Below are 23,054 nucleotides of genomic sequence, written 5' to 3'. Positions count from 1 at the left end.
GTGGGATACTGCAGATGGCTAAAGATCAGTATCTCTGTTTGCACAGTGCTGTGACACCCACTTTTAAATACTACCCTGACACACTAACCTTAGAAAGTTGTCATGGCATCATAAAGCCTAATAGGAAAAAATCTCTCTTTTCTTCATTTCAATGACAGCTCCCTCCCTCCTTCCCAGATATAGGCACTACCTTCCAGTGTTAAAAACACAAACAACCCCACACTAGTGCAAGACAATTAGAGGAAGGTGAAAGCCCCCCATAAAGCCCTCACCAAGTGTGCAATATTGTACCTATAATATGAGGAATTCTCCCCTTCCCTCCAACACTAGCTGATTGTCAGTTTGTGCTTAAATAAGAAGAGGGAGAGTTGATGTATCTTTTGTTTAATATAATATATTATATAATATAATTGTTAGTCTGTTGGGTACAGGAATTAATTCAGGGAAGTACCATGCCATGTGTTATGCAGGGGCTCAGCCTAGATCAGTGGTTCCCAAACTTGTTCCACCGCTTGTGCAGGGAAAGCCCCTGGTGGGCCGGGCCGGTTTGCTTACCTGCCATGTCCGCAGGTTCGGCCGATCGCGGCTGACAGTGGCCGCGGTTTGCTGCTCGAGGCCAATGAGAGCTGCTGGAAGCGGTGGCCAGTACGTTCCTTGGCCTGCGCCGTAATCGGCCGAACCTGCAGACACGTCAGGAAAACAAACCGGCCCGGCCCACCAGGGGCTTTCCCTGCACAAGCAGTGGAACAAGTTTGGGAACCACTGGCTTAGATGATCACAATTGTCCCTTTTGATTTTATAATCCAGAAACCGGAAAGTGAAATTGACTAGTCATGGCTCAGGCATTCCCTACTATGAGCTGGTCAGTTCATCCTGTTTATTCTGTCTGGTTTAGCCAATGGGACTACTCACATGCTTGAAATTAAGCACATGTGCAATAATTTGTAGAAAGGGGGCCTCAGACTGTAAGCTCCTCAGAGAAGGGACTGCCCATTGTCATTGTTCAGGACCTAAGTAAACAGCAATGTGGTTAATGAAAAGCAAATGTATGGGTCTAAAATTCTTCCAGTTTTAATGAGCTAAAGTGTTGATACGAATAACACAAGATTTTTAAGTCTATATTAAAGTTTGTACCATGATAATATCCATTTAAATTGGGCACCTCGTCTTATATTTGGACAGCTGTTGTATGCTGTAATTAAAAACAATTGTTTGTCAGAAAGTAGTAGAGAAATAAGGGGCAGATGAGCTTTTAAGTAACACAATGGGCCACACTGACCCTGTTTTACTTCTTGAATAAATGGGCATAACAGGGATAAAGTTAGCCCAATCTGTTTTCGGGACAGTGACTCTAAGGGAAAACAAAGCAAAACAAGATAATTGACCGCCCCACCCCCCAAACATATGACATGTACAGAAAATGAAGAACGGTTTCTAAACAGGATGTTTTTCGATCTGGCCCAAGCTTTTAGGAAATCTGCCCAGCTGCTGTGAATGGTGAATTGCAAAACATTTGAAATGATAATGATAACAGAAACAATTTCAAGGGCTAGCTCCAGCACCCACAGAAAGCCCCATGAAGTACATGGGTGCTGTGGTCTGCCTGCAAAGAACCATTTGCAGGATCGAGCCCCATGATTCTGAATGAGAATGGGAAGATGTGACTTTAAAAAACCCTACACGTGCGTGTACCCATAGATGTTTGAAAATCATCTTCTCCCTCATTTACTTGCAATGGCATGAACTCCAGCTGTTGCTGAGGAAGTACAGGCATTCTGAACTCCACACTTAACAAGTAATGGTTCCCAGGTATGTATTTGTACTAGTCATTACTCACTATCACAGCCTTTAACCCCCTAAACCTTGCCAGGCAGGAAGTGCTTTTGGCACTCTCTAAACAATTAAGCCTGTGAGTAACTTTACTCTCATAAGCAGGTCCAGATGGTTCAATAGGCTGGCTCATGTGAGGGAAATCAGTCAAAGGGCTGCTGAGGTAGGTTCCAACCCATCTGCTGGGCTCCTAACAGGCATCTCTCACTTTTCTTGGCAGGCAATTAGAATTATTATTCTTTTCATTTTCACCTCCTTCCTGCAAGTAGCTGTTCCTCCCCCATGGTTGCTAGTGGGGTAAGCAAGTAGATAGTGCAGACTCCTACAGCATCTTCCCCCAACTATACGCAGGGATGCTGGAACAATTTTTATAGTGGGGGTGCTGAGAGCCACTGAACCACACTGTAAATCCTGTATATAATGGAAATCACTTGCAGCACCCATAATTCCAGCAACTATGACTATACTTCATTAGTCTTTTCTCCCTTTGAGAGAGACAGAGCAGGAATTGGAAGAGCAACTGGAAAGGAGAAAATGGGAGGGAGTCTTGGCCAGTCTAGTGGCTTCTGCAACAATATCCTGTGAACCTTGGAATTGAGGCTATGAAAAGGAGAACCTAGGGGGTCCAGCAAGAGGACAAAGGTATTTGGGGGCAAAGGAGGTACACAGGAGAGCTCAAAAGGGTATGAGATGTACAGGACAAGAAAGATCTGTGTGGCAGGGTGTACTATTTCTTTAAAACTGTACCAGGAGGCGGAGCAGGTGGGCTGGGGAGACTCTAAGCAGCTCTGCAGAGAATGAATAGTTTAAGGACAATTCTATTCTTAACTCTAAATTCCTTGTTCAATGTTAGAAAAAAGTGGCTGTCTCTGGGATGTGTTACTATTGGCATGTGGCAGGATGCACGGCGCTGACCCAGCATCAGTAAGAGGAAAACTCTTCCCCTGGGAGAGAAGGGAAAGTCTGCCTTCTGTGTAAGAGGTGTCTCTCACTAGGGGCCTGATTTATAATCATAGACTATCAGGATGGGAAGGGACCTCAGGAGGTATAGGCCAACCACTTGCTCAAAGCAGGACCAATCCCCAGCTAAACCATCCCAGCCAGGGCTTTGCCAAGCCTGACCTTAAAAGCCTGTAAGGAAGGAGATTCCACCAACTCCCTAGGTAACCCATGCCAGTGCTTCTCCACCCTCCTAGTGAAAAAGTTTTTCCAAACTAAACCTCTTGCAACTTGAGACCATTACCCCTTGTTCTGTCAGGAGCCCCTGTATCTATTGTTTTAGCTTTGGAAGGTGCTGGGACAACGCAAGCACATTATATAGGGTTGCTTTGCCAACCTTCCAGGATTGTGCTGGAGCCTCCAGGAATGAAGATTAATCTTTAATGGAAGAGTAGGTCATGTCATGACACTTCCAGGAATGCATCCAACCAAAACTGGCACCCCTAACTTTATACCAAATGCCCCTGTAGCCTGGTGGTGGGGCTCCCTGCAGCTCTGGGGCTTGAGGGCACCCTACAGCTCACACGTGGGTGTGAGGGGTCAGTTTGCAGTCTGGCTGGCAGCTGTGGAACTGGGGGCTGGTCAAGCCTCCCTCCCAGCGCTGTGTCTCTGCTGGGGGGCGGGATGAAGGCCCGCACGGGCCCCAGAAGGCTGGTTCTCCCCACCACATGGCTGTACGGCGCCCCCCTTCCCCCAGGCCCGCCCCACCGCAGGTCCGGCGGAGGAGGCAGGGCTGGGGCGGCCGTGCAGGAGGGGGCCGGTCGGGAGGCGGCGCCGCGAGCTGTTCCTTGGGCTTAGGGCCTGGCGCGGTGTGGCAGGCGGGCAGAGCCGGAGCCCGGAGCCCGCAGGATCGCCCGCCGCCCCGCTGCTGCTGCTGCCGGCCTGCTGCTGCTGCTGGCGCGCTCCCCGCCCGGGGCCGGCGGGAGCCCCCGCGCCGGGCCGCCGCCGCGCAGCGCCCCGCCAACGCCAGCCGGCGCGCCGAGCCTCTGGGCGCCCCGGGACCCACAGCGGCGGCCCAGGTCAGCGTCCTGCCCGCTGCTCCGGGACCTGTCCGCGCTCAAGGCCGCGGTGATCGCGCGTGGTGTCCTCAGCGCCGGCCTCATCGGCTGCCTGCTGCTGCGGGTCTGCAGGTACCGCCCGGGGGCTGCGCGGGGCGGAGGGGGGCTCCTCGCCGGGGGGCGCTGGTACCCCGGGGGGGTCTCCTTCCCCCGTGGAGGCAGGGGGGGCACTGCTCTCTGTACCCCGGGGGGGTCTCCCTCCCCGTGGAGAGCAGGGGGCACTGCTGTCTGTACCGCGCAGCCGGCTCTCCTCCCCCCATGGAGAGCAGGGGGGCACTGCTCTCTGTACCCCGGGGGGCTCTTCCCTCCCCATGGAGAGCAGGGGGCACTGCTCCTGACCGCAGCGGGGGCTCTCTCCCCCGTGGAGACAGGGGGGCACTGCCTCTGTACCCACAGCCGGGGGGCTTTCCTCCCCGTGAGAGCAGGGGGGGCACTGCTCTCTGTACCCCACAGCCAGGGGTTTCTCCCTCCCCCCGTGGAGAGCAGGGGGGGCACTGCTCTCTGTACCCCCTCCCCGTCTGGAGACCGGGGGCACTACTGTCTGTACCTCCCACGCAGGGGGACTCTCTCCCCATGGAGACCTGGGGGGCACTGCTCTCTGTACCCCTCCCTCCCCCCCAGGCAGGGGGCTCTCCTCCCATAGAGACCGGGGGGGCACTGCTTTCTGGACTCCCCAGATGTGGGGGGCTCTCCCCCCATGGAGACTGGGGCGGAGCACTGCTTTCTGTGCCTCCCAAGCAGGGGAGCTCTCCCCCCATGGAGACTAGGGGGGCACTGTTTTCTGTACCCCTCCCGGTGGGGGGGCTTTCCTCCCATGGAGACTGGGGGGCACTGCTCTATGTACCCTCAGGTGGGGGGGGGGCTCGCTTTCTATGGAGACAGGGGAGCACTGCTCTCTGTACCCCCCCCAGTAGTGGGACTCTTGTCCCTGGTAGCAATAACAGTGTCTCTTTAATGATAGTTTCCAGAGGTTTCCTGGGCCTTGTGTGCACCTGACTAGTAAGGTGAGTCAGTGCTGGACTGACATATGCCCTGAAAGCCCTTGATCACAGCAGCACTGTCACCTTTCTAGGTTGTGGGTAAGGATCTCTGGGATGTGACCTGAAAAAGTGAGTCCCTGACTAGTCCATGTAGAAGTTAAAGCTCCCATAGCCTTTTCTCTTAGGCCATGACTACCTGTACAGTGATGCAGCTGTGCCAATATAGCTACATCGCTGCATCACATCTGGTGAAGACATGCTATGTCAGGAGAGAGCTCTCCTGTTGGCATAAAAACCACCTCCTGTGAATGGCAAAAGCTATGCTGGTGGGAGAAGCTCTCCTGCTGCCATAGCGCTGTGCCCACGAGCACTTATACCAGGATAATTTATTTTGCTCAGGGGGTGGAATAGTCACACCCCTGAGCTGAGCAACGTAAGTTTTGCCAGCGTAGGTGGTAATGTAGACATAGCCTAAAGCCAGAAAAGCTGAAGTGCATCTTCCTCTGGAGTAAAGGCACCCAGCACAGAGGGGATGGAAGTGGGTGAGAAGGCAAGTTTTGGCCAACCCCGGCCTACTCTATGTAGTTTGTGAAATGTCCTAGATCGGCTGGCCAGAATGGGGTTGTTAAAATGGAATCCTTGTACCTTTGAATTGTTTGTTCCCATTTCTTTGAAGAGCACTATATATTTGTTCTCAAGGAAGAAGTATTGTTCTGTTTCATGAGCTAAAACATGAATAAGCTCTCTTGAAATAATTGCCATAATATGAGTGTTTATGTGCTGTAAAGCATAGTGCCCAGGTGGGTGGAGCAAAGACTCGAGTTCTGACTTGAAAATAGATTCCCAATAGTCCTCAGTGACCTCTAAGTATCAGCTGCTGCCTTATGGGCCAGGTACAGTACGTCAGGCAGAACTCCCTGCCTTCCACTGCCTGGTATATACCTGGCACCCTGATTTTCCTTCGTTATTTTGGTAGATCAGGGGTAGGCAACCTATGGCACGTGTGCCGAAAGGGGCATGTGAGCTGATTTTCAGTGGCACTCACACTGCCCAGGTCCTGGCAACTGGTCTGGGGGGCTCTGCATTTTAATTGAATTTTAAATGAAGCTTTTAAAACATTTTTAAACAATAGTTTAGTTATATATTATAGATTTTATAGAAAGAGACCTTCTAAAAATGTTAAATTGTATGACTGGCACGCAAAACCTTAAATTAGAGTGAATAAACGAAGACCTGGCACAGCACTTCTGAAAGGTTGCTGACCCTGTGGTAGACTATTTGAACATCACAGGATTATGTCATTGTAAGTGCTAGAGTGAAGGAAATGCAGGGAAGCATATTAGGTTATGGACTTGTTTAACTGGGGGCAATTTATTTTATCCAGTGTTCTTCAGGAATAAAACCCCTTCATTTATATCATGTCTGCCTATTTGTGTGTGTGTTGTCCAGTTTTAATGATCAGAGAAGTGACAGGAGACTCCTGTCTATAGGTTTTGAAACTCCAGCCCTTATCTATCTTGATCTCTCACATTTGATTCTGTTGACATCCCTTCTTGAACACCGTACTTTCGATAAAACATTTTTTTATCCATTTATGTTGTTAGGAAACTGCTATAACTTTGAAAGAGATACTGGAGGTGTCATTAAAAAAAACCCCAAACTTCCCAGAGTGTTTTTTTCCACCCTCATTTTAAAACAAACTCAAAGCAGAAAAATGGGGTGAAAACATTACAGAGCGGTAATTTGGGTTTCCTCTGGTGCAGCAGGGAGTAGGCTCACTCAAGTTTTCAAAGGGTGTCTCTTTTGTATGTGTGTGCAGATAGCGCATTGTGGGCAGTTACCCAACTGGAGTGTACAAACGAGATAAATCTTTGCTTAATGCTGAAGCCAGAGTTCAGCCCTAGGATAAAGCCCAAATAAATGGTCTGGGTTCGGGCTGTCCCCCCAGGAATTAGGATGAGATGGCATTCTGGGCCGTGGAACCACTCTGTGGCCACGTGTGCAGCTGGAGTGCTACATTAGCCTTCACTGCTGCACAGTGTGGTTGGAGGGAATGGGGGATTGGTTAGTGGATCCAGCCCCTTCCTTCCCCCTAAATCCATGGCATGTTGGGTCTATGGAAGCCTTGACAGAACGCAGCTCTGCAGTGTGCAAGAAGTCTGCATCTGCCTGGTGGGATCCTGGCATATTGTCTCTCTGCAGCGTAACTCCAGCAAACACATTGCATTCACCTCCTCCTCTCCTGTAGAGAGTGGTTTGCAACCAGGATGTGCTGAGTAACATTGTAATACTTGAAATCTTTGTATGATTAGAAAGCTGATCTCTCTGTTGGCTTCTTGCTGAGGCAGGAGAAAATAAACGTAGTGTCAAACTGAGCCTTTCATAGTAGTGTTCATAAATTATTGTTTCTGTGGTAGTAGCAGCTACAGTTCCAGTTGTGCTAGATGCTCTGTGCACATACAGTAAACGAAAAGTTCTAGTCTCATCAAGGAGTGTTTAGCTCTGGTTTGTTCACTCCTGATTTCATGGTGGAACACTGCAAAACCTTCAATAGTTAACAGGAATTCATTCTTACACCAGATATGTGCAAAAGAAAACAACCTGCAGGGTTGAGTCATAGGAATTGCTCTCTGGTGGTTGGTTGTTGCTTGTAGAAGGAAGAAGTTGGGCAATGGAGGTAGTTGAACAGGTGTGTTTTGTGAATTCTTCCTCGACCTACTCGCAAACAGCTCTTCTGCAGTTACCTGGCTGTTCCAGCTAACTGTTGTTGTTCTTCCCTGTTTCTGAGGTGTTAATAATCTTAATTTATTAATGCTGATGAGCAGAGTCTGAGTACTGTTCTTAAAGGGTTCCCTTCTATAAGAGAACCCTTGGAAACTGAGACATCTCATAAGTCTGTCCCAGCGAACAAACTGCAAAAGATTTGGCAATGCGTGTTAGTGACTAGCATAGCACAGCATAGCAAGATTCAATTTACTATGGCAAGTAATTTGGTTCAGAAGCAAGCAAATAAAACATTGCTTTTTTAAATCATTCTTCTCATCACGGCTTGCAAAGTTGTTGCGGGATTATACATCAGAACGGATATTAGGCACTTGGGTGGGTCAGACTAAAGGCAGCATAGTTTACTAGTAAAATCAGTATAAGGTGATCTGAATTCTAGATCTAGCTCTTTCACTGACTGGGCTTGGCAAGTTCAGCCTCCCTGCCTCAGTTTCCCCATATGTAAAAAGAGAAAGAAGGGTTGACATTCTTGATATTTTCCAAGGGAGAAAACCAAGCAGCAGAAAACTCAGCCTATTGAGTCTTCTCTCCACATCAGGGGTGGACAAACTTTTTGGCTCGAGGGCCACATCCGGGTATGGAAATTGTATGGCAGGCCATGATTGCTCATGGGGTGCGGGAAGGGATGAGGGCTCCGGCTGGAGGTGCAGGCTCTGGGGTGAAGCTTGGGATGAGGGGTTGGGGGTGCAGGAGGGTGCTCTGGGCTGGGATTGAGGAGTTCAGAGGGCAGGAGGGGGATCAGAACTGGGGAAGGAGGTTGGGGTGCAGGCTCCAGGCAGCACATACCTCAAGCAGCCCCCAGAAGTAGCGGCATGTCCCTGCTCCGGCTCCTAGGCAGAGGTGCATCCAGATGTTATGCACTGCTCTGTCTGCAGATGCCACCCCTGAAGCTCCCATTGGCCACGGTTCCCAGACAGTGGGAGCTGTGGAGGTGGCACTTGGGGTGGGGGCAGCGTGTGGAGCCCCTTGGCTGCTCTTGCACGTAGGAGTTGGAGTAGGGACATGCCACTTCTTCTGGGAGTTGTGCAGAGCGGGGGCAAGCCCCCGACCCCGTTCCTTGATGAGAGCTCAAGGACCATATTAAAATGTCTGGAGGGCTGCAGTTTGCCCACCACTGCTCTACATCCTACAGAAGCCGAAGGGGACACAAGCCCAGTTATTTTAGAAAATTCTTTGCAGTCACCTTTACTGGCAAGCACTGCTGAGCTCTTCCATGCCAGACTCATTTCAGCTGTACACTACTGCTTATAGTGAAAGCACATTTCATGTGTGTGAGACGTTCCTGCTGTTCTTTTAATAAACATAGTGGGTCCTGTGGAAAATGGAGCTTTTGACATCTACATGCAGTTGTTTATCCGACACAACCTCTAGTGTGTAAGCAAAGATTGTTCTGAATTACAAAATAAGATAAGCAAATCAACAAGCATGTTTGTACCATTTCCAGCTTACAGCTGCCAAAATAGTTTGGAGAGGAGTTCTCATTTCAGTTGCAGAAGAGAGATCATTTACTCAAATGAAAAGCCTTTCTTGTTCAAAATAAGAGCTTTGTTCACGTCTATTTTTTAAAAAAAAACCCCAACACAAAGAACCTTGCAGAAACCTGTATTGTAGATTGCTATTAAGCAGAATTTGTTGAAATCCAATATTTTATTAAACTGTCACTATGAAATTACACTGGTTTGCTGCAAGTAAATTATCCCTTTAGATACAGATTGTTGAGATGACGTGAGTTAGCGGGCAGATATTTTATCACAAGCACTGACTTGTGATACTTACATCCTTGCTTTCTTTCCAACATACTGTTTTCTTTTATGGTTGCTTTCAAAGATGACCTGTTCTTCTTCCTCCTTAGAAGTGTTCTGATCAGAGTGCACGTGGGGGGGCCCAGTGGAGTAGAGCTTGGCACCGCGATAAGGGATCTGACTTCCAGCTCCCTCTCTCCTGGACTGCTCAAGATTGTGCAGGCTGTGAAAATAGCATGATCCACAGTAGCAGGAGGCAACACCTAGTTTGCAATAGCAACCTTTTCTGGCTGACTCAGAGATGCGCCTGGAAACCACTTCCAATGGCAGGGGAATGGAGTATTTTCTCAGCATCACGTGTGTGCTGAGTACCTCCTTCTCTCCCACCCTTAAGCCAAAATATCCTCCACGACTTGCCAAATACTTGCTACTTCAGTGAGTGCTTCTGTCCATGTTTTGATTTCTGCTTTTTTGAATCCATATTTTCCAACTGTCTCTCTCCTCTCCACTGATGTCAGTGCAGTTACTCCAGAGGTGAATTAGGCCCCTCGCTTACTAAGTAAACTGTCAGGGTTAACCACACTCAAAAAGGAAATGAGGGGTCAGAAACTTGGTTGTCTGTGTTGGTTGATGCGGAAGCCACTGGGACATTAGATAAATCTATCAAGGTGTTTGTTGTTTTTTTTTTTTTTTTTTAAATTAGCAAACTGCAGCTGCAGTCTCACCATGGGGCAATAGGCGTTATCAGCCACAGTCAGTAGCGTTTGCAGTGAACTGCTGTAAAGTGTGGAAATGAGTAAGACTCAAGTTGGATCTGAGCACTATTTACAAGGACACGGTACCCACTTAGATAACAATAATATTTTGACCAAAATTACCTCTGGTCACATCACTGCTGTCTGAGCCTCAGATTTCTCTACCAAATCCTATTATTTTTAGATAGCTTTCTCTCGGGCCTACCTCTTTTGTAGCTGCAAAACTGGCTACATTGCTATGCTTTAGGAGAGAGATTTAAGTACATTGACTCATCATCTAGTCATAGGTTACAGGACCTGGTTATCCTACCTGGTGCTCTGCACACCTAAGGCTCACCTACATTAGAAGGCTGAGTTGACTAAGTGTAAGTTGTTTTATAACTGGTTACTGTACAATACAAAAAAGCCCCTTTCTTCAATCCGTGGGCAGCTAGCTGCCAGCTACTGGAGGGAAATAGATCATTTTGAAAACAGGCTGGATAAAAATCAAAGATTTAAAAAAAAAATCATTTTTTTTTAATTTAAATACAAGTTTATTCTTTCAAAAAAAGAAAAACCAATCCCCAATTTGAAATTGACAACCTATGTTAAGACCTAAACTTATTATAATCTATTAAAATAATTTTACTTATTGAATTGAAATTAATACACTTTTGCTGCTGAGCTTTGAAGAAAGTCAGACCACTGAAATGTCGAAAGTCACTGGTTAAATACCTGGAACCAGAGTTTAAAGTGCTAGACCAGCTTTTGACAGCAGTCGCCTCTTCTGCAGAGAAAATATGTTCTTCATTTGAGTTTATTCAACTTCAGTTCAGTTTAATTACTAGTTCAAAGTTAAAAAACCAACTGGAAATTGAAAAAGCAGGAAAGCGTGTTTTCCTCTGCCAGTCTGAATATAAACCTAGGTGTGAAAGGGTGAGATCTACTAGTTCTAAAATAGTAAATGGCATAGTGACCAGAAACAATCAGTTCAATTCACTGTCTATGGATAATATTGCCTTTGTTTAATAAATAAGTTAGTTCTAAATACAAAACATGTTTTGATGAACTTCTTGATCGTTTTTTCATACGTAGATAGCACATTTAAGGCTTTTTAAATTTTGATTAGAAAATGCCATTTTTGTGCATTTTTAACTGAATTTGAATTTCCATCCAAATAGAGCTTGGTGCATCACAAGTTTTTAAAAAATTCAAATAAGAAATGTACCATTTTCTAACGTAATAAAAATGTAAACATTAAGAATCTATATAAATGTAAGTTAAATGTGTACAGATATGGTATGTCCTCCTGGTTAGCAAGAAGCAGTCCCAAACTTAGAGTAAATGCTATATTTAGTTGCAGATCAACATGTTTTACTGGTTAGCAATCAAAGAGAATGAACCTGTCTTTAAGAAAACACCTAAGATGTACAAATGCAAAAAACAATTCAAATCAGTAATTTAAAGCAAGGCTTCCTGCTTGCTGGTTTAAATCATGATGAATATCGGTGACTTAAATAGCTTTGATTTAAAATCAGTCCACCCTGTTCGATAGACTATTATGTGAAAAAGAAAAAAAAAAAAAAACCCAATAAAAAGCCAAGTATGACCCCCTACCGGAAACCCCTCTTCAGATGTGTGTGTTTTATTGGTCAAAGCAGGAGTCTGGCTTCCCTGCTCTCTTGCTTTATGAATTTAGGTAAGTCACTTAAATTCTCCAAGCCTCAGTGTCTGTAAAATGGGGATAATAGAAATATTAGTCTCATAAGACCAACTATATTTGGAAGTGCATGTTGGTCCCAGTACTATATACACAGTATGTAAATCCAGTCTTATGTTAGTTACTTTCAGGTACAGCCTTTTAATTGAATCATGGCAAGATCTCATTCAGATGTTCCTGAAGTTTTTCACAACCTTCTTCCCAGCCTCCAAACCTCTTATTAATAGTTAGTGCAGTTGAACGAGATTTAAGTTGAACAAGAGCTTCTGTTCTCTGTGGTTGAGTATATTCCATCTCAAGAAGCTGGTTGTTAGAAAAATGTGGCATGTCAGTTCATTGCAGCAAAATGAATGCCTGCCTGAAAGCATGCATGAGGGTTCATCTTAATAGCTTTGGTTTAATTTCAGGGTTTAAAATAATCATGTGAGCAAAGAAGCCTGGTTCGATAGAAAATGGTAAAATGTCAGCAGTATTAATGAAGCTCTCATTCAGTGACTTGTTATGAGTCTGGAGTTCTCTTAGGTTTATTATCTGGAATCGTGTAAATGTTGCGGGAGCCAATTATTGCTAAATATGTTGGGCCCAATTCATTCCTGGTAGAACTTAATTGGAGCTTCAACAGGAATGGATTCAGTCTATTGTTTTTGGTGGAATTACGAATGAGAAACACGCTTATAGGAAAGGATAATTTAATCCCCCTCCTATCCTCTCATGTCTGTCTTCAGGAAGTGTTAATGCTGGATTGAAAGCTCTGAGACTGTTCTCTGTGGGGTCAAGAGAATTGTTTATTTCTGAGCATCAGGGTTGTTAACTAAAATAAATCAGAAGCTTAAAGTATGTAATGAACTAGTGAGTTGACTAATGCATTTCTCCCACCACATGATGCTTCAGTAAGGAGCATGAAGTGCTACACATGACTAGTGTTTGACCAAAACAGCCCCTGGTCAAAAGACTGACATGAGTCATAAACTTTCTCCTTCTCTCCCAGCCAACTTTTCATTTGCTGTGTTTCAATATTGAACACCCCTTCTCTGAGCTGTACTGAAATGTGCAGGCAGTGCATCCTTGTTCTTATGGAGTCGAGAGCATTGTCATGGAGGGTGATGTCTTGTGCGTTTAACTCGTAAAGAAATATGATTGCATGGGGATAGGACTGATATGGGTCAATAACTCATGAGCTTTAGGAGCTGGATCCTCCTGAATGGGTCCAGTTGGTCTCGCCATTATTCTCCTTGTTTTAAATACATTTCATGCCTCCAATCCTGCTCTTGTTAAAGCTAATGATTTTCTTGGCTTTAACAGGATCAGTAGTGGGCCCAAAATGAGAGGGTACTGGCACTGGCTGCTGCTGTTTGAAGCTTGTGAAGATGCTAGGCAAGCTTCATAGATTAGTAAATGTTAAGAGCAGAAGGCACCATTATGGTCATCTAGTCTGACCTCCTTCCTAACATAGAACAATGAATTTTTCCCACCCCTCCACAGCTCTGCCAGTGCTTTTCAGTCTAGATCTGCGGTGGCACCTTCCGCTGTTGTAGTCCTTGGACATCCCCCCGGCTCTGCTGGTGTACCCCTGTTATAACCGGAACACCTGCTATCTCTTGGTATGCTCCCCAGCACCTGCTCAGCTCTGTAGTGAGTGCATCTCCATCCCAACCACAGCATCTTCTGATCAGGCCTGCTAACTTTAGCGGAAGCAATTTGAGGTGTAGGGACTAAGCATGAAAGCATTAGTCACTTTTAACTTTTCATTGGAAGTCAGATAGCCTGTGCTGAAAGCCTTGTGCATGAATACCCTTTACCATGGGGTCTTTCATGCAAGGGGTCTTTGATTTTATCAGTTTGCAAGGAGCATGCTGTAATTCAGTGGTTCTTAACCTTTACTGCAGCATGCACCCCTTTGGTTCTCAAAGGGGAAGGATAGCTCAATGGTTTGAGCATTGGCCTGCTAAACCCAGGGTTGTGAGTTCAATCCTCGAGGGGGCCACTTAGGAATTTGGGGCAAATATCTGTCAGGGACAGTACTTGGTCCTGCTGTGAAGGCAGGGGACTGGACTCAATAACCTTTCAAGGATCCCCTCAAATTCTATGAGATAGGTATATCTCCATATTTAAAAAAAAAAAAAATTCTCACACCCCTTATCAAAAATCATTGAAGTAGTAGGTCTGTTCTTTAAACCTAGATATATTTTTTGTTTGGTTATTACAGTAATTTGTTAAAAAATGTATAATGTTGTTAAATACATACGTTTGATGAAACAAAGTAGTTGTACTTATGTGTCTGTGCCTAATTTGTGTTTTCGATGATTTACCTTCTAAAAAAATCTAGCATGTCTCGCACCCTCAGAAAGGGCATCTCGCGCCCCCAGGGGCTGCATGCACCCCAGGTTAAGAACCACTGCTGTAATTGCTTCCTCTAACATCCTTTCTTGTTAGTCACCCAAACACATTTGTTTTATTAAACTAAGCCATGGCCTGTTCTCACCCATGAGTCCTTATGTTCTGACCCTTTGGAACAGGTCTCCAGAGGCTGTGAAATGTTTACATTCCCTAGTTCCTGTCTTGTGTTACTGTGCTCATATTTACAGTTGATATGTGGTATCTTGTCCCACCCAGTGTGTAGTATTTGTGTTTTTTCTTTTGTCTTGTTATTGCTGATTAACGAGATACTATCAGGGATAAGTATGTCCAGTGCTATAGGAAACAGATTGGGCAAAAATCCATCTGAAGAAATCATTTAGTATGTGGATGGGAAACTTGAAAGGTTTCCATGTAAAGATAGTTTGTCTCAATGTTTTTTGTTGTCCAGACAAAAAAAATCCCCTAAGTTTCATAAACAAGCATGTGTGTACTGGCTGTTGGGACTACAGGTTAACAATAATGATGTTAACCAAATACATAGGCATTAATTGAAAGAAGAGAGAATGAAAGAGCCTTTGCCTGCTCCATGACAAGATATCTGCACCTACATCTCAGCTAAATGAGAACACTTCTACAAAACTTGTTTTTCATTTTCCATCCAGCTTTACCGTTAAGTGACTATTGTCACATTAGTGACAATGACTTTGAAAGTTCTCTTTACATGTTAACCTAATAGAGAAATAGGGTGACTCAGCCGCTGGCAATTAACTGTCTTCAAATAATACAATGTTCTTTTAGTAGTTGCCCGAAATAAGCTGTTATCTGCCTCTGTAGGAGATGAGAACTGATGTCTTACAGCAAAAGTAGGTCTGATTGCAGACAGAAAAATGACCTGTTCTTTTAAAATGCAATCCAGCGTAGCCTTGCTAATTCATGTGCACACATGGGAGGTTGTTTTGTCATGGCTGCTCACTTACTAATTCAATTGTAGAATGTGCAGTTTAGTTTTAATGGTGATGACACTTCATATTGTCTGAGTAAATGTTCTCTTGTACAAGCAAAGCTTTCCTTGTAAGATGAGATCTCAACACATCACTTGTCTCACTACATCACTTTGCTGTTAGGTCTTGGCTGAAAAGTGGAGTGAGACTGCCAGGTGTTTTTGTGAGGATTATCAGGTGTTTGGTTAGGAAGGCCTTACTGGGTGGGGTCTGAAATGACTTGTTTTAACAGATGGGATAATAGAACAAAACACTCCGTGCTTGGCTTGATGTGATACAGCAAAGATTGTTACAGTGTAACTTGGACCATGAGAGTTTCTTACATTTTTTATACAAATTTGTCCTTAAAATGCTTTTTTTTTTTTTTTTTTTAAACAAAGGGTTATAGGAGAAATAGTCTGCATTGTGTTGGATAAAACATTTCCAGAGTGCAAGCAATTATGCTAAGCTCTTTGTTTCTTCCCCATTTCCCCCAAAGGATGGTCATATTGCAGTTTTTTATTTAAATGCAATATAAGTGAAGCACAAACCAGTGTAACCAATACAAACCCAGGCTTATGTCTGAGCAGTGTGAGACCTTGGGTTAATGGATTTTAAACTGTGGAATAAAGAGAGCCTGTATAATACAGGTGCTTTGAGTTAAAGAAACAGTGTCAAGTTAAGTACCATATTCTGTATCATTTTGGTTTTTTATGTCAAAATTATTTTAATGTAAGTAGATTCTGGAAAATGAGTCTAACAAGCGTAAAGGATGCACAGGTGTATAAGCATCTTTGCTACAAAAGAAATTGAGCATTCTGCTAAGCGGAAGGACATTGGCTACACCTGAATCTTAAAACATGGCCAGTGATTTTTCATGATGCTTGCACAGTAATGAGTATAAAATTGCTCAAGTGAAACTATTGGCTGTATTAAGGAGTGCCTGGAAACTTCCCTCTGGTGTCCAAAAAAGGTGGTAGAGCTTGTCCACTCGTAAATGTTACCTCAGATGCCCAGTCCTCTTGTAGCTCTTCTCTGAACCCCTGTCAGCTTGGTAGACATTGAGTCAGCCGGATTGCCGTGATTTTTCTCATCTAAAGATGTTAGTTAACCTGTCGCTGCCTTCTCTGATTAAGCCTCTGTCTGACTTATTGAGCATGGCAGCAGGGGGCTCTGAGCTGCTGTGCCAGCGATTAGCCCTGCACACCAAAGGATCAGTGGCTGTGCCTCAGAAACTAAAAGACTGACACTGATCTGGATTACAGCTGACAGGAAACTGAGCCCTTCAGTGATGGGTACAAGTGGTGGAGAGGAGGAGGGGCTGGCTCCACAGACTTTGCATCAGGGTAGGTCTCAGCAGTCCGGGCTGTATATAGAACGGGTGGGTAACAGCCCACCCCAGCCCTGCCTCTAGGGAACACTTTCAGAATGAACCCCCCATTTCTTTGTTTCAGGTCTGGCAAGAGGATTAAGAAGACAAGGAAGTACGACATAATCACGACCCCAGCTGAGCGAGTAGAAATGGCCCCTCTGAACGAAGATGAGGATGATGATGAAGACTCAACAGTGTTTGATGTGAAATACAGGTACTGACATGGGTGGGTCTTGGTTAAAGGCTTCCTCCTGGGTTCTGTTAACTGCGTGGATGGCTCTTCCTTCGTGCATGCTCACAATGCCTTGTCAAGGCTAAGCTCCTTCTCTGTTCTTCCCTTCAATCCACAAAAGCTCCACCACTCTCCTATCCATGGTCCCTGCATCTGAAACCCAGTCTGCTATGCATCCAACCACTCCTCCTTAAAGCATGCAATTTCCAACAAGCCTAAAAGCCCTAGTCCTCCCTGCAGTGAAGTGCCAACAGAAGAGATGTGCCCAAACAAACTATATAGAACTGACAAAGGTTAATGGGCTGAACTTCCCTGCTCAGTCCTTTGCTGCTTGTTGCATCTCATCCCTCATCCTTCCTCTGTATGTTGTAGCTGATTGGGGAAGTTGCATTCTTCCTCGTATTTGTGTGTACAAGCACTTAGCTCACGTCTGGTGCTCTTCAAAAACAATCTGTGTAGAGTCAGGCCTTACCAATCTAGAGCTGCTTCTCTTCCCCTACGTGGTCACAACAGTGGCTATGGAAAGTTGACAAGTTTCACTAATAGTCTCTTGATTTGGGCATTTCTGGGTCTGAGGCATGCTGGCAGCACTTGGTGTTGGGGAAGCTTGCTTTGCAGATGCCTTTGCTGTATCTGTTCTGTGATAAACAGAGGGCTTCAGTTGCCAGCACTGTCAATCAGGCCCGACTCAGGAGCGTAAAATCATTACCATTTTTTTTTTAAAGTGTTTGACAGCCCAAAGTTTTCAGTGCCTGCCCTGTTGGAGAATTTATAGCAGACTCTCAGTGCAGGCGGGCTTTCAGACTCTCTGATTTATGGCGTCAACGTATTTGAATTTCTTATTTTTATTTGCCTCAGAGTGGTGACAGCACAAGAGTCATGTTTCTCATCCAAACAAAGACAGCCCAAGATCCATGGCACTTCGGCTAGGAAAAGCTCTGCTAATAAGGCTGCATCTGAATCCAGGCAACTTGTAATTAGGAGCTTGTCAGAGACTTGCTTATGTCCTCCCCATGCTCAAATGCCCACCCACACACTCCTAGTTCTGGAGATGGGGGAAGCAATGTGTTCATTCCAAGGAGCACTTAAGCATATGGTGCTGTGTTTTGCTTCAGTAATTTTCAAAATAACGAAATACACCTCTCCCTAAAAGAGTTAGTTGGGGATAGGGAGCTGGCGAAGAATGGTGGTGAATCAGTCATTCTGAGATCTGTAAATAAATAGCCCCCAAACCAGAATAGTTTCTTCTTTTCCTGACTCTTTTCTTGGCCAGCTGTCAGAGCTCCATATAGACCGTCTGTACTGGTGCTCATCCTCGATTAATCATTGGCTGGTCTCTTGGTGAGAGCTGCTGTTACCACTCCTACCGGGCTTTCACCAAGGCAGTTGTGAGCGGTATAGCGCAAACAGACACTAGATCAGGACAACGAGGACCTGGTTGTTGTCAACACAACCTTTGAGGGGCACGCAGGGTAGGTGAAGTAGGATACTTAAAATGAGAAATACAGCATTGTTGGAGGGAAAACCAGTGCCTTAGATTTAGAGCTCTGTAACAGTGTTTGTATTGCAGTTGTGCCTGAAGACCCCAGTTGGAGTTCAAGTCCTGTTGTATCAGGTACTGGACGTATGCACATCCCTCAAAGATGGTCCCTCCCGCAGAATTCTTACAGTCTAAGAATCTGAGGAAAGACAATAGATGGATACAACAGACAGACAGGGAATCACAAGGTAACAGCAAGGTCTTGATGATTAAAGTAGAAAAGCAGCATTCAGGACTTTTTTAATATAAGTGTACAAGTTCAAGTTACTCAGGGCTGGAAGATGTGCCTTTTTTCCCTCTTGTACCATTCAAGCCTTAGATTGACACCTGGATAATGTTAGTATATAAGAGAATTAGGTGAAGTTTTGTATGGGGAAAATTTTGACTTCTGTTTCTGGCTCTGCTGGTAACTTGCTGTGTGATCCTGGGACACTCTCTGCCTCAGTTTACCTTCATGTAAAATGGGGGTAATTGCCTATCCTTCAAGGACATGTAGTGCTAACTGCTTGGAAAAGTGGCGTCAAATGATCAGGCAAAGGGTGCCTTAGAAGGGCATTATTCCAGTAAGCGGGTAGGCTTTACACCTGGATGTAGTTCTGCCAAACCACCACCTTGTCACCCTTCAAATCTCCCCTGAGATGTGCGGTTTTTGCAACTTTCCAGTGAATTCTGCAGCACTGAGCATGCTGTTGGTGTTTAATAAATAATATAGATGGGATGTTACTCTGCCTCTTGGGCAGCCTTGAGTGTTGGATTATGCATTGGAATTGCTTGAGCCTGAACTGGAAGTGGAACTGTCTGAACTTGACCTACTTCTGCTCTGACCGCTTCTATTGCTTCTCCATCCTCCTTGGTGAATTCTGGAGAACTTCCTTTGCAGGCATTTTGGGGCAAGGTTGGAGAGATTTTTCCTAGCCCAGTAAAGAGGAAAATCTCAGGAAATGGTGGTGCTGTGGGAAAATGCATCCAGTAATAAAACATTAGGCAAGCCCATTGGAAACAATCTGACTTGAGAGTCGTAGCCATGTTTTCTACTATTATTTTTCTTCTCCAGAGCGTGTTGTACTGCTGCTTTCGCAGAAATGAACTCAGCCTTCTTGGGATCCCTTACAAGTGCAAATGGGCCTTCACTAGTCATAGGTACATATACACATACTCACACTCCTTCATGTTGTTTGTTGCTTACAGTGAATACCTCCAACGGGATACAGCGACCATAGATTTTGTTCTCTATCCTGTACCTCAGTTTTCTTTTCTTTGGTCTTGTGGAAATCCTAGTACAACAGATAGCAAATTCTGCATTTTCAAAATGCTTTGCTTCTTCAGGGGTGTGGGTCCTGTTCTCTAGCAGTACAGCCCTAGCTTATGGGGAGTTAACATCAATCCCCTAGCAGAACTGAGATGGGGAGAGGTTCTCTGAGGATTTGCACTCTTCTTGTTAACTATCTTAATGGCATTCGTGCTGTGTGTTAATATGAAATTACTCTTCTGATTTGCCTGCTGTTCTGAAGCCCTAAATAACTAGCCTCATATTTTGGGTTCATAGACTAAATCTGTATTTAACATGTAGGCAAGATCTGTTTTTACATCTCTTCTTCACTTGCTTCTATATTTTGGAGCATAATTGAGATTGTTCTACCCTCCCCCCATGCAAACAGCATTCTAACTGCAAGCTAATTGCTGCTTAGCTGTGTAGAATCAGCAGCAGGAGAGAAGTGGCACACAAGTCTGATTGTTTTCATGCAATTCATTTTCTTCATTTGATGCTTTGTCCTCATGTGCAGTGGTTTCTAGCCCTGCGCGTGCCATTGAGAAGTGGCAGATGGTGTAAATTGGGCTGCTGTCTGAAAAGTTACTTTAGGATTCCCTTGCATCTTTAACATCTTGCCACGGCGGATGTGTTGGTAAAATCCACCCCTCAGGCTGTGCAACAGTGAACAGTAACCACCGTTCAGCTGCATAGCTGGCTAATTAGACCACTAAAAACCTTAACCAAACAAAATCCGATCTATGGCCATCTTGTCTGTGGCTGCTAAAACCTGTGACAAAAACAGAAGTGTACATTTATTGGATTAGATTCTCCTGCAGTCTCAGGAGTGGGAAATGAAGTGGTTCTGTAAACATCTTCTCTAATCCAGAGAGTGCAGCTTCCGTGTGACAATAGTCTGAAAAGTGTAACCCAGAGGCTGCCATAAAGCAGAGATGCAAAACCACTTGGGAAATAACACATGCTTGAAAGCCTCATGGAAACAATTACTAATCTGGAGTTCTGTTTTTGTATTTTTTTTTTAATAAAAAAAATTACGCTAAAAATTCAAGAATTGACTGGGAGGTCTGAGAGGATGGATAATGAATGTGGGGCCTTTTGTTTCATGATCACTGATTCAAATCCAGCCCATGCTGCTAATGACCAAAAGTTATCACCATTTAATAGCTCCATGGCCTGTGTGAAATTAATTTGTTGGTTTGCTTCCTGGTGGTGGGCAGGTGTCTGTCTCTTACTTTTTTTTTTTTTCTGTGTGTGTGAAGTGAAAGCCACCATGATAAAACTAATGGAGAATCCGATTAAGTGCCCAGGACAGGTAATACCAGTGAAACTTGGGCCATGGCATTGTTGGGGTTGTATTAAGGTGCACCTTTGTAATGGTGGGAGTGGAAGACTGGGTTCCCACCATCTCTGGACCCATCTATTTTCCGCCTTTTAAAAAAAATTACTCTCATTTAAATCTCCCACTCGTTTGTTAATTTAGCACTTCCCACCAACACAGAGTGGAAACTTTCATAGTTTTCCACTAGGATTTGCCCCCCATTTGTGGAACGCTTTGTTCAGTAACTTCTGTGCACTCCTCGTAGCCAAGAGTAGAGCAGGGAAGTAGAGACGATGGACAACGTGCAAATGCTTCCAGACTCCAGCACAGAGCTCCCTTTCCTTGTCTAGCAGTGTAACTAGAGAAAAAGTCAATTAAAATGCTAACAACATGAACTGTTTCTGCAAAGGGAATTAAAAATGTTGGGTTATTAAGATCATTAATTGTCCTCTAATCCAGTGGGGGAATTTCATGTCAACTTCACCAGAACTCTTAAAAAAAAAAAAAAAAAAAAAAAAAAAAAGTTACTGAACAAATACTGCACCTCATGTCCTGAAGGATCCCAGAGTACCTCAGAGCTGGGATGTTTGGTGAATCCTTCGGTCCATGTTGAAATGCAGCTGCTTGTAGGGTAGAGCATTGTAGCCATACATTACTTCCATTGGTGAAACTTGTCCAGCTGGAACTATCATCACTGCTAGGTGCTTGGATCCCACAGTGATGGGCCATATATAAGAACCCTGGATAGAATAATGGGAGAGATGGAGGCAGACTTGAAGAAGCAGAATGCAAAAGCCAGAGATGGAATTTCGAAGCCAGGTGTCTGAGATCCTCTAAATAAATACTTAAAACTATAAACATTAGCTGATATTCTGTTTTTAAGTATAGACGCTCATTTTTCCTTTTAACAGCAGCAGTGAAAACGAGGCATTTTAGAAATGTTGTATCTTCCAAAGTGTGGCCTGGTGATGATGTTGCAGTTACATATCTGGGGTGCTACAGTGAGTGAGTGGGGCTTTTGTTCAACTGTCAGTATAACTAGCTTCAACCAGAGCGCAGTAGTGTAAGTAAAGCATAGGTGAAGGTGTCTAGTACAACCTGCAGCTGGGTGTCAGGGAGCATGTAGGACTTGGAGCTAAAAAGGTTAGTGCCACATTAGGAAGCTTGGACTTACCACCCTCTGCAAAGTGTTCCTTTCATGAGGCAATTTAAAACATCTACATCAAAATTCTAGGGCCCAGAGTCCTTGCTGTGGCTAAGTGGTGTGGGGCTGTAGTAATAGCCACCTGTCCCAGTACCTGGACTTTAGCGTCCAAACTCTGGTCCTGTCCCAAACCTGGACTTTTGCGTCCAAAATTTGGGGGCTTACTGAAAGACTCCCCCAAGCTCACTACCAGCTTGATATTCTCGCTGCACCAACTAGGACTATGGGCGTCCTAGTATGCCCCCCGAGTCACCCCAACCTTCCCCTGGGGACCCGCAAGACCCAGAGCCTGGGTCTCTCTCTTCTCTCCCAGCTTCCCCCCTTTCCTGGGTTAGCCGTGCAATGCTATGCTTCACCCCTTGAATACAACCGGAGAAGCAATCTAGCTTCCCCGAGGCTAGGTATTTACCTAGTCAGCTCACACAAGAAATTCCCCCTCCCTTTGTCCTATAGCCTTTCCGCCCTGGGACAATGGGGAGGTGAGACCCGATTTGGGCTTTTCCCTCCCCCCTCTGCCTCACTAGAAAAGAAACTTTCACAAGGTTAAAAAGAAAACTTTATAGAAAAAAAAGAGAGAAATATAAAACAATAATCTTGCATTAAAGAAACTCAATATAGGCTCTTTCTTATCAGAAAATATGAAGAAACAATCTGATTTTAAAGATAGCCCAATTAAACCAGTCCAACAAATCCACATACATGTAAATACAACACAAAGCTCCTCCATAGCCGAATTGCTTTGGGGTTCCTTTGTACTCACAGATGTGTAGGAGAAACTTGGAGATAAGATGCAGGTAGGAGAAGCTTTGTTAACTCCACAGCCGAGAAAACAACAAAGACACAGCCATCCACATCTATTCGTACAACACAAAGCTCCTCATAGCCGAATTGCTTTGGGTTCTTTGTACTCACAGCTTTTGGTATAATATTTTG

The 23,054-nt window shown here is 44.8% G+C and overlaps 2 protein-coding genes across 2 annotated transcripts in view; one reads left to right on the top strand and one right to left on the bottom strand.

The window, feature by feature from the left end:
• Nucleotides 1-23,054, bottom strand: part of SV2B (synaptic vesicle glycoprotein 2B) — a 769,788-nt gene that overhangs the window by 55,327 nt on the left and 691,407 nt on the right. The gene's annotated exons all lie outside the window — the stretch shown is intronic.
• On the top strand, nucleotides 1,799-18,530 carry FAM174B (family with sequence similarity 174 member B). The gene is made up of 4 exons (XM_075069093.1): nucleotides 1,799-1,809; nucleotides 3,648-3,959; nucleotides 16,640-16,771; nucleotides 18,360-18,530. Exons 1-4 carry the CDS (start codon nucleotides 1,799-1,801, stop codon nucleotides 18,367-18,369), a joined length of 465 nt encoding a protein of 154 aa, XP_074925194.1. The 3' UTR covers nucleotides 18,370-18,530.

This window comes from Chelonoidis abingdonii, chromosome 9 (genome assembly GCF_003597395.2).
Source record: "Chelonoidis abingdonii isolate Lonesome George chromosome 9, CheloAbing_2.0, whole genome shotgun sequence".
In the NCBI taxonomy this organism is placed as follows: Eukaryota; Metazoa; Chordata; order Testudines; family Testudinidae; genus Chelonoidis; species Chelonoidis abingdonii.
Note: the sequence above shows the minus strand (reverse complement) of the source record. Positions and strands in the feature narration are given on the sequence as shown.

Bases quoted from the DNA above. Each gene is read 5' to 3' on its own strand.
- FAM174B (XM_075069093.1), top strand. The intron at 3,960-16,639 runs GTACCGCCCGGG...TCTTTGTTTCAG, and splicing joins CTGCTGCTGCGGGTCTGCAG to GTCTGGCAAGAGGATTAAGA.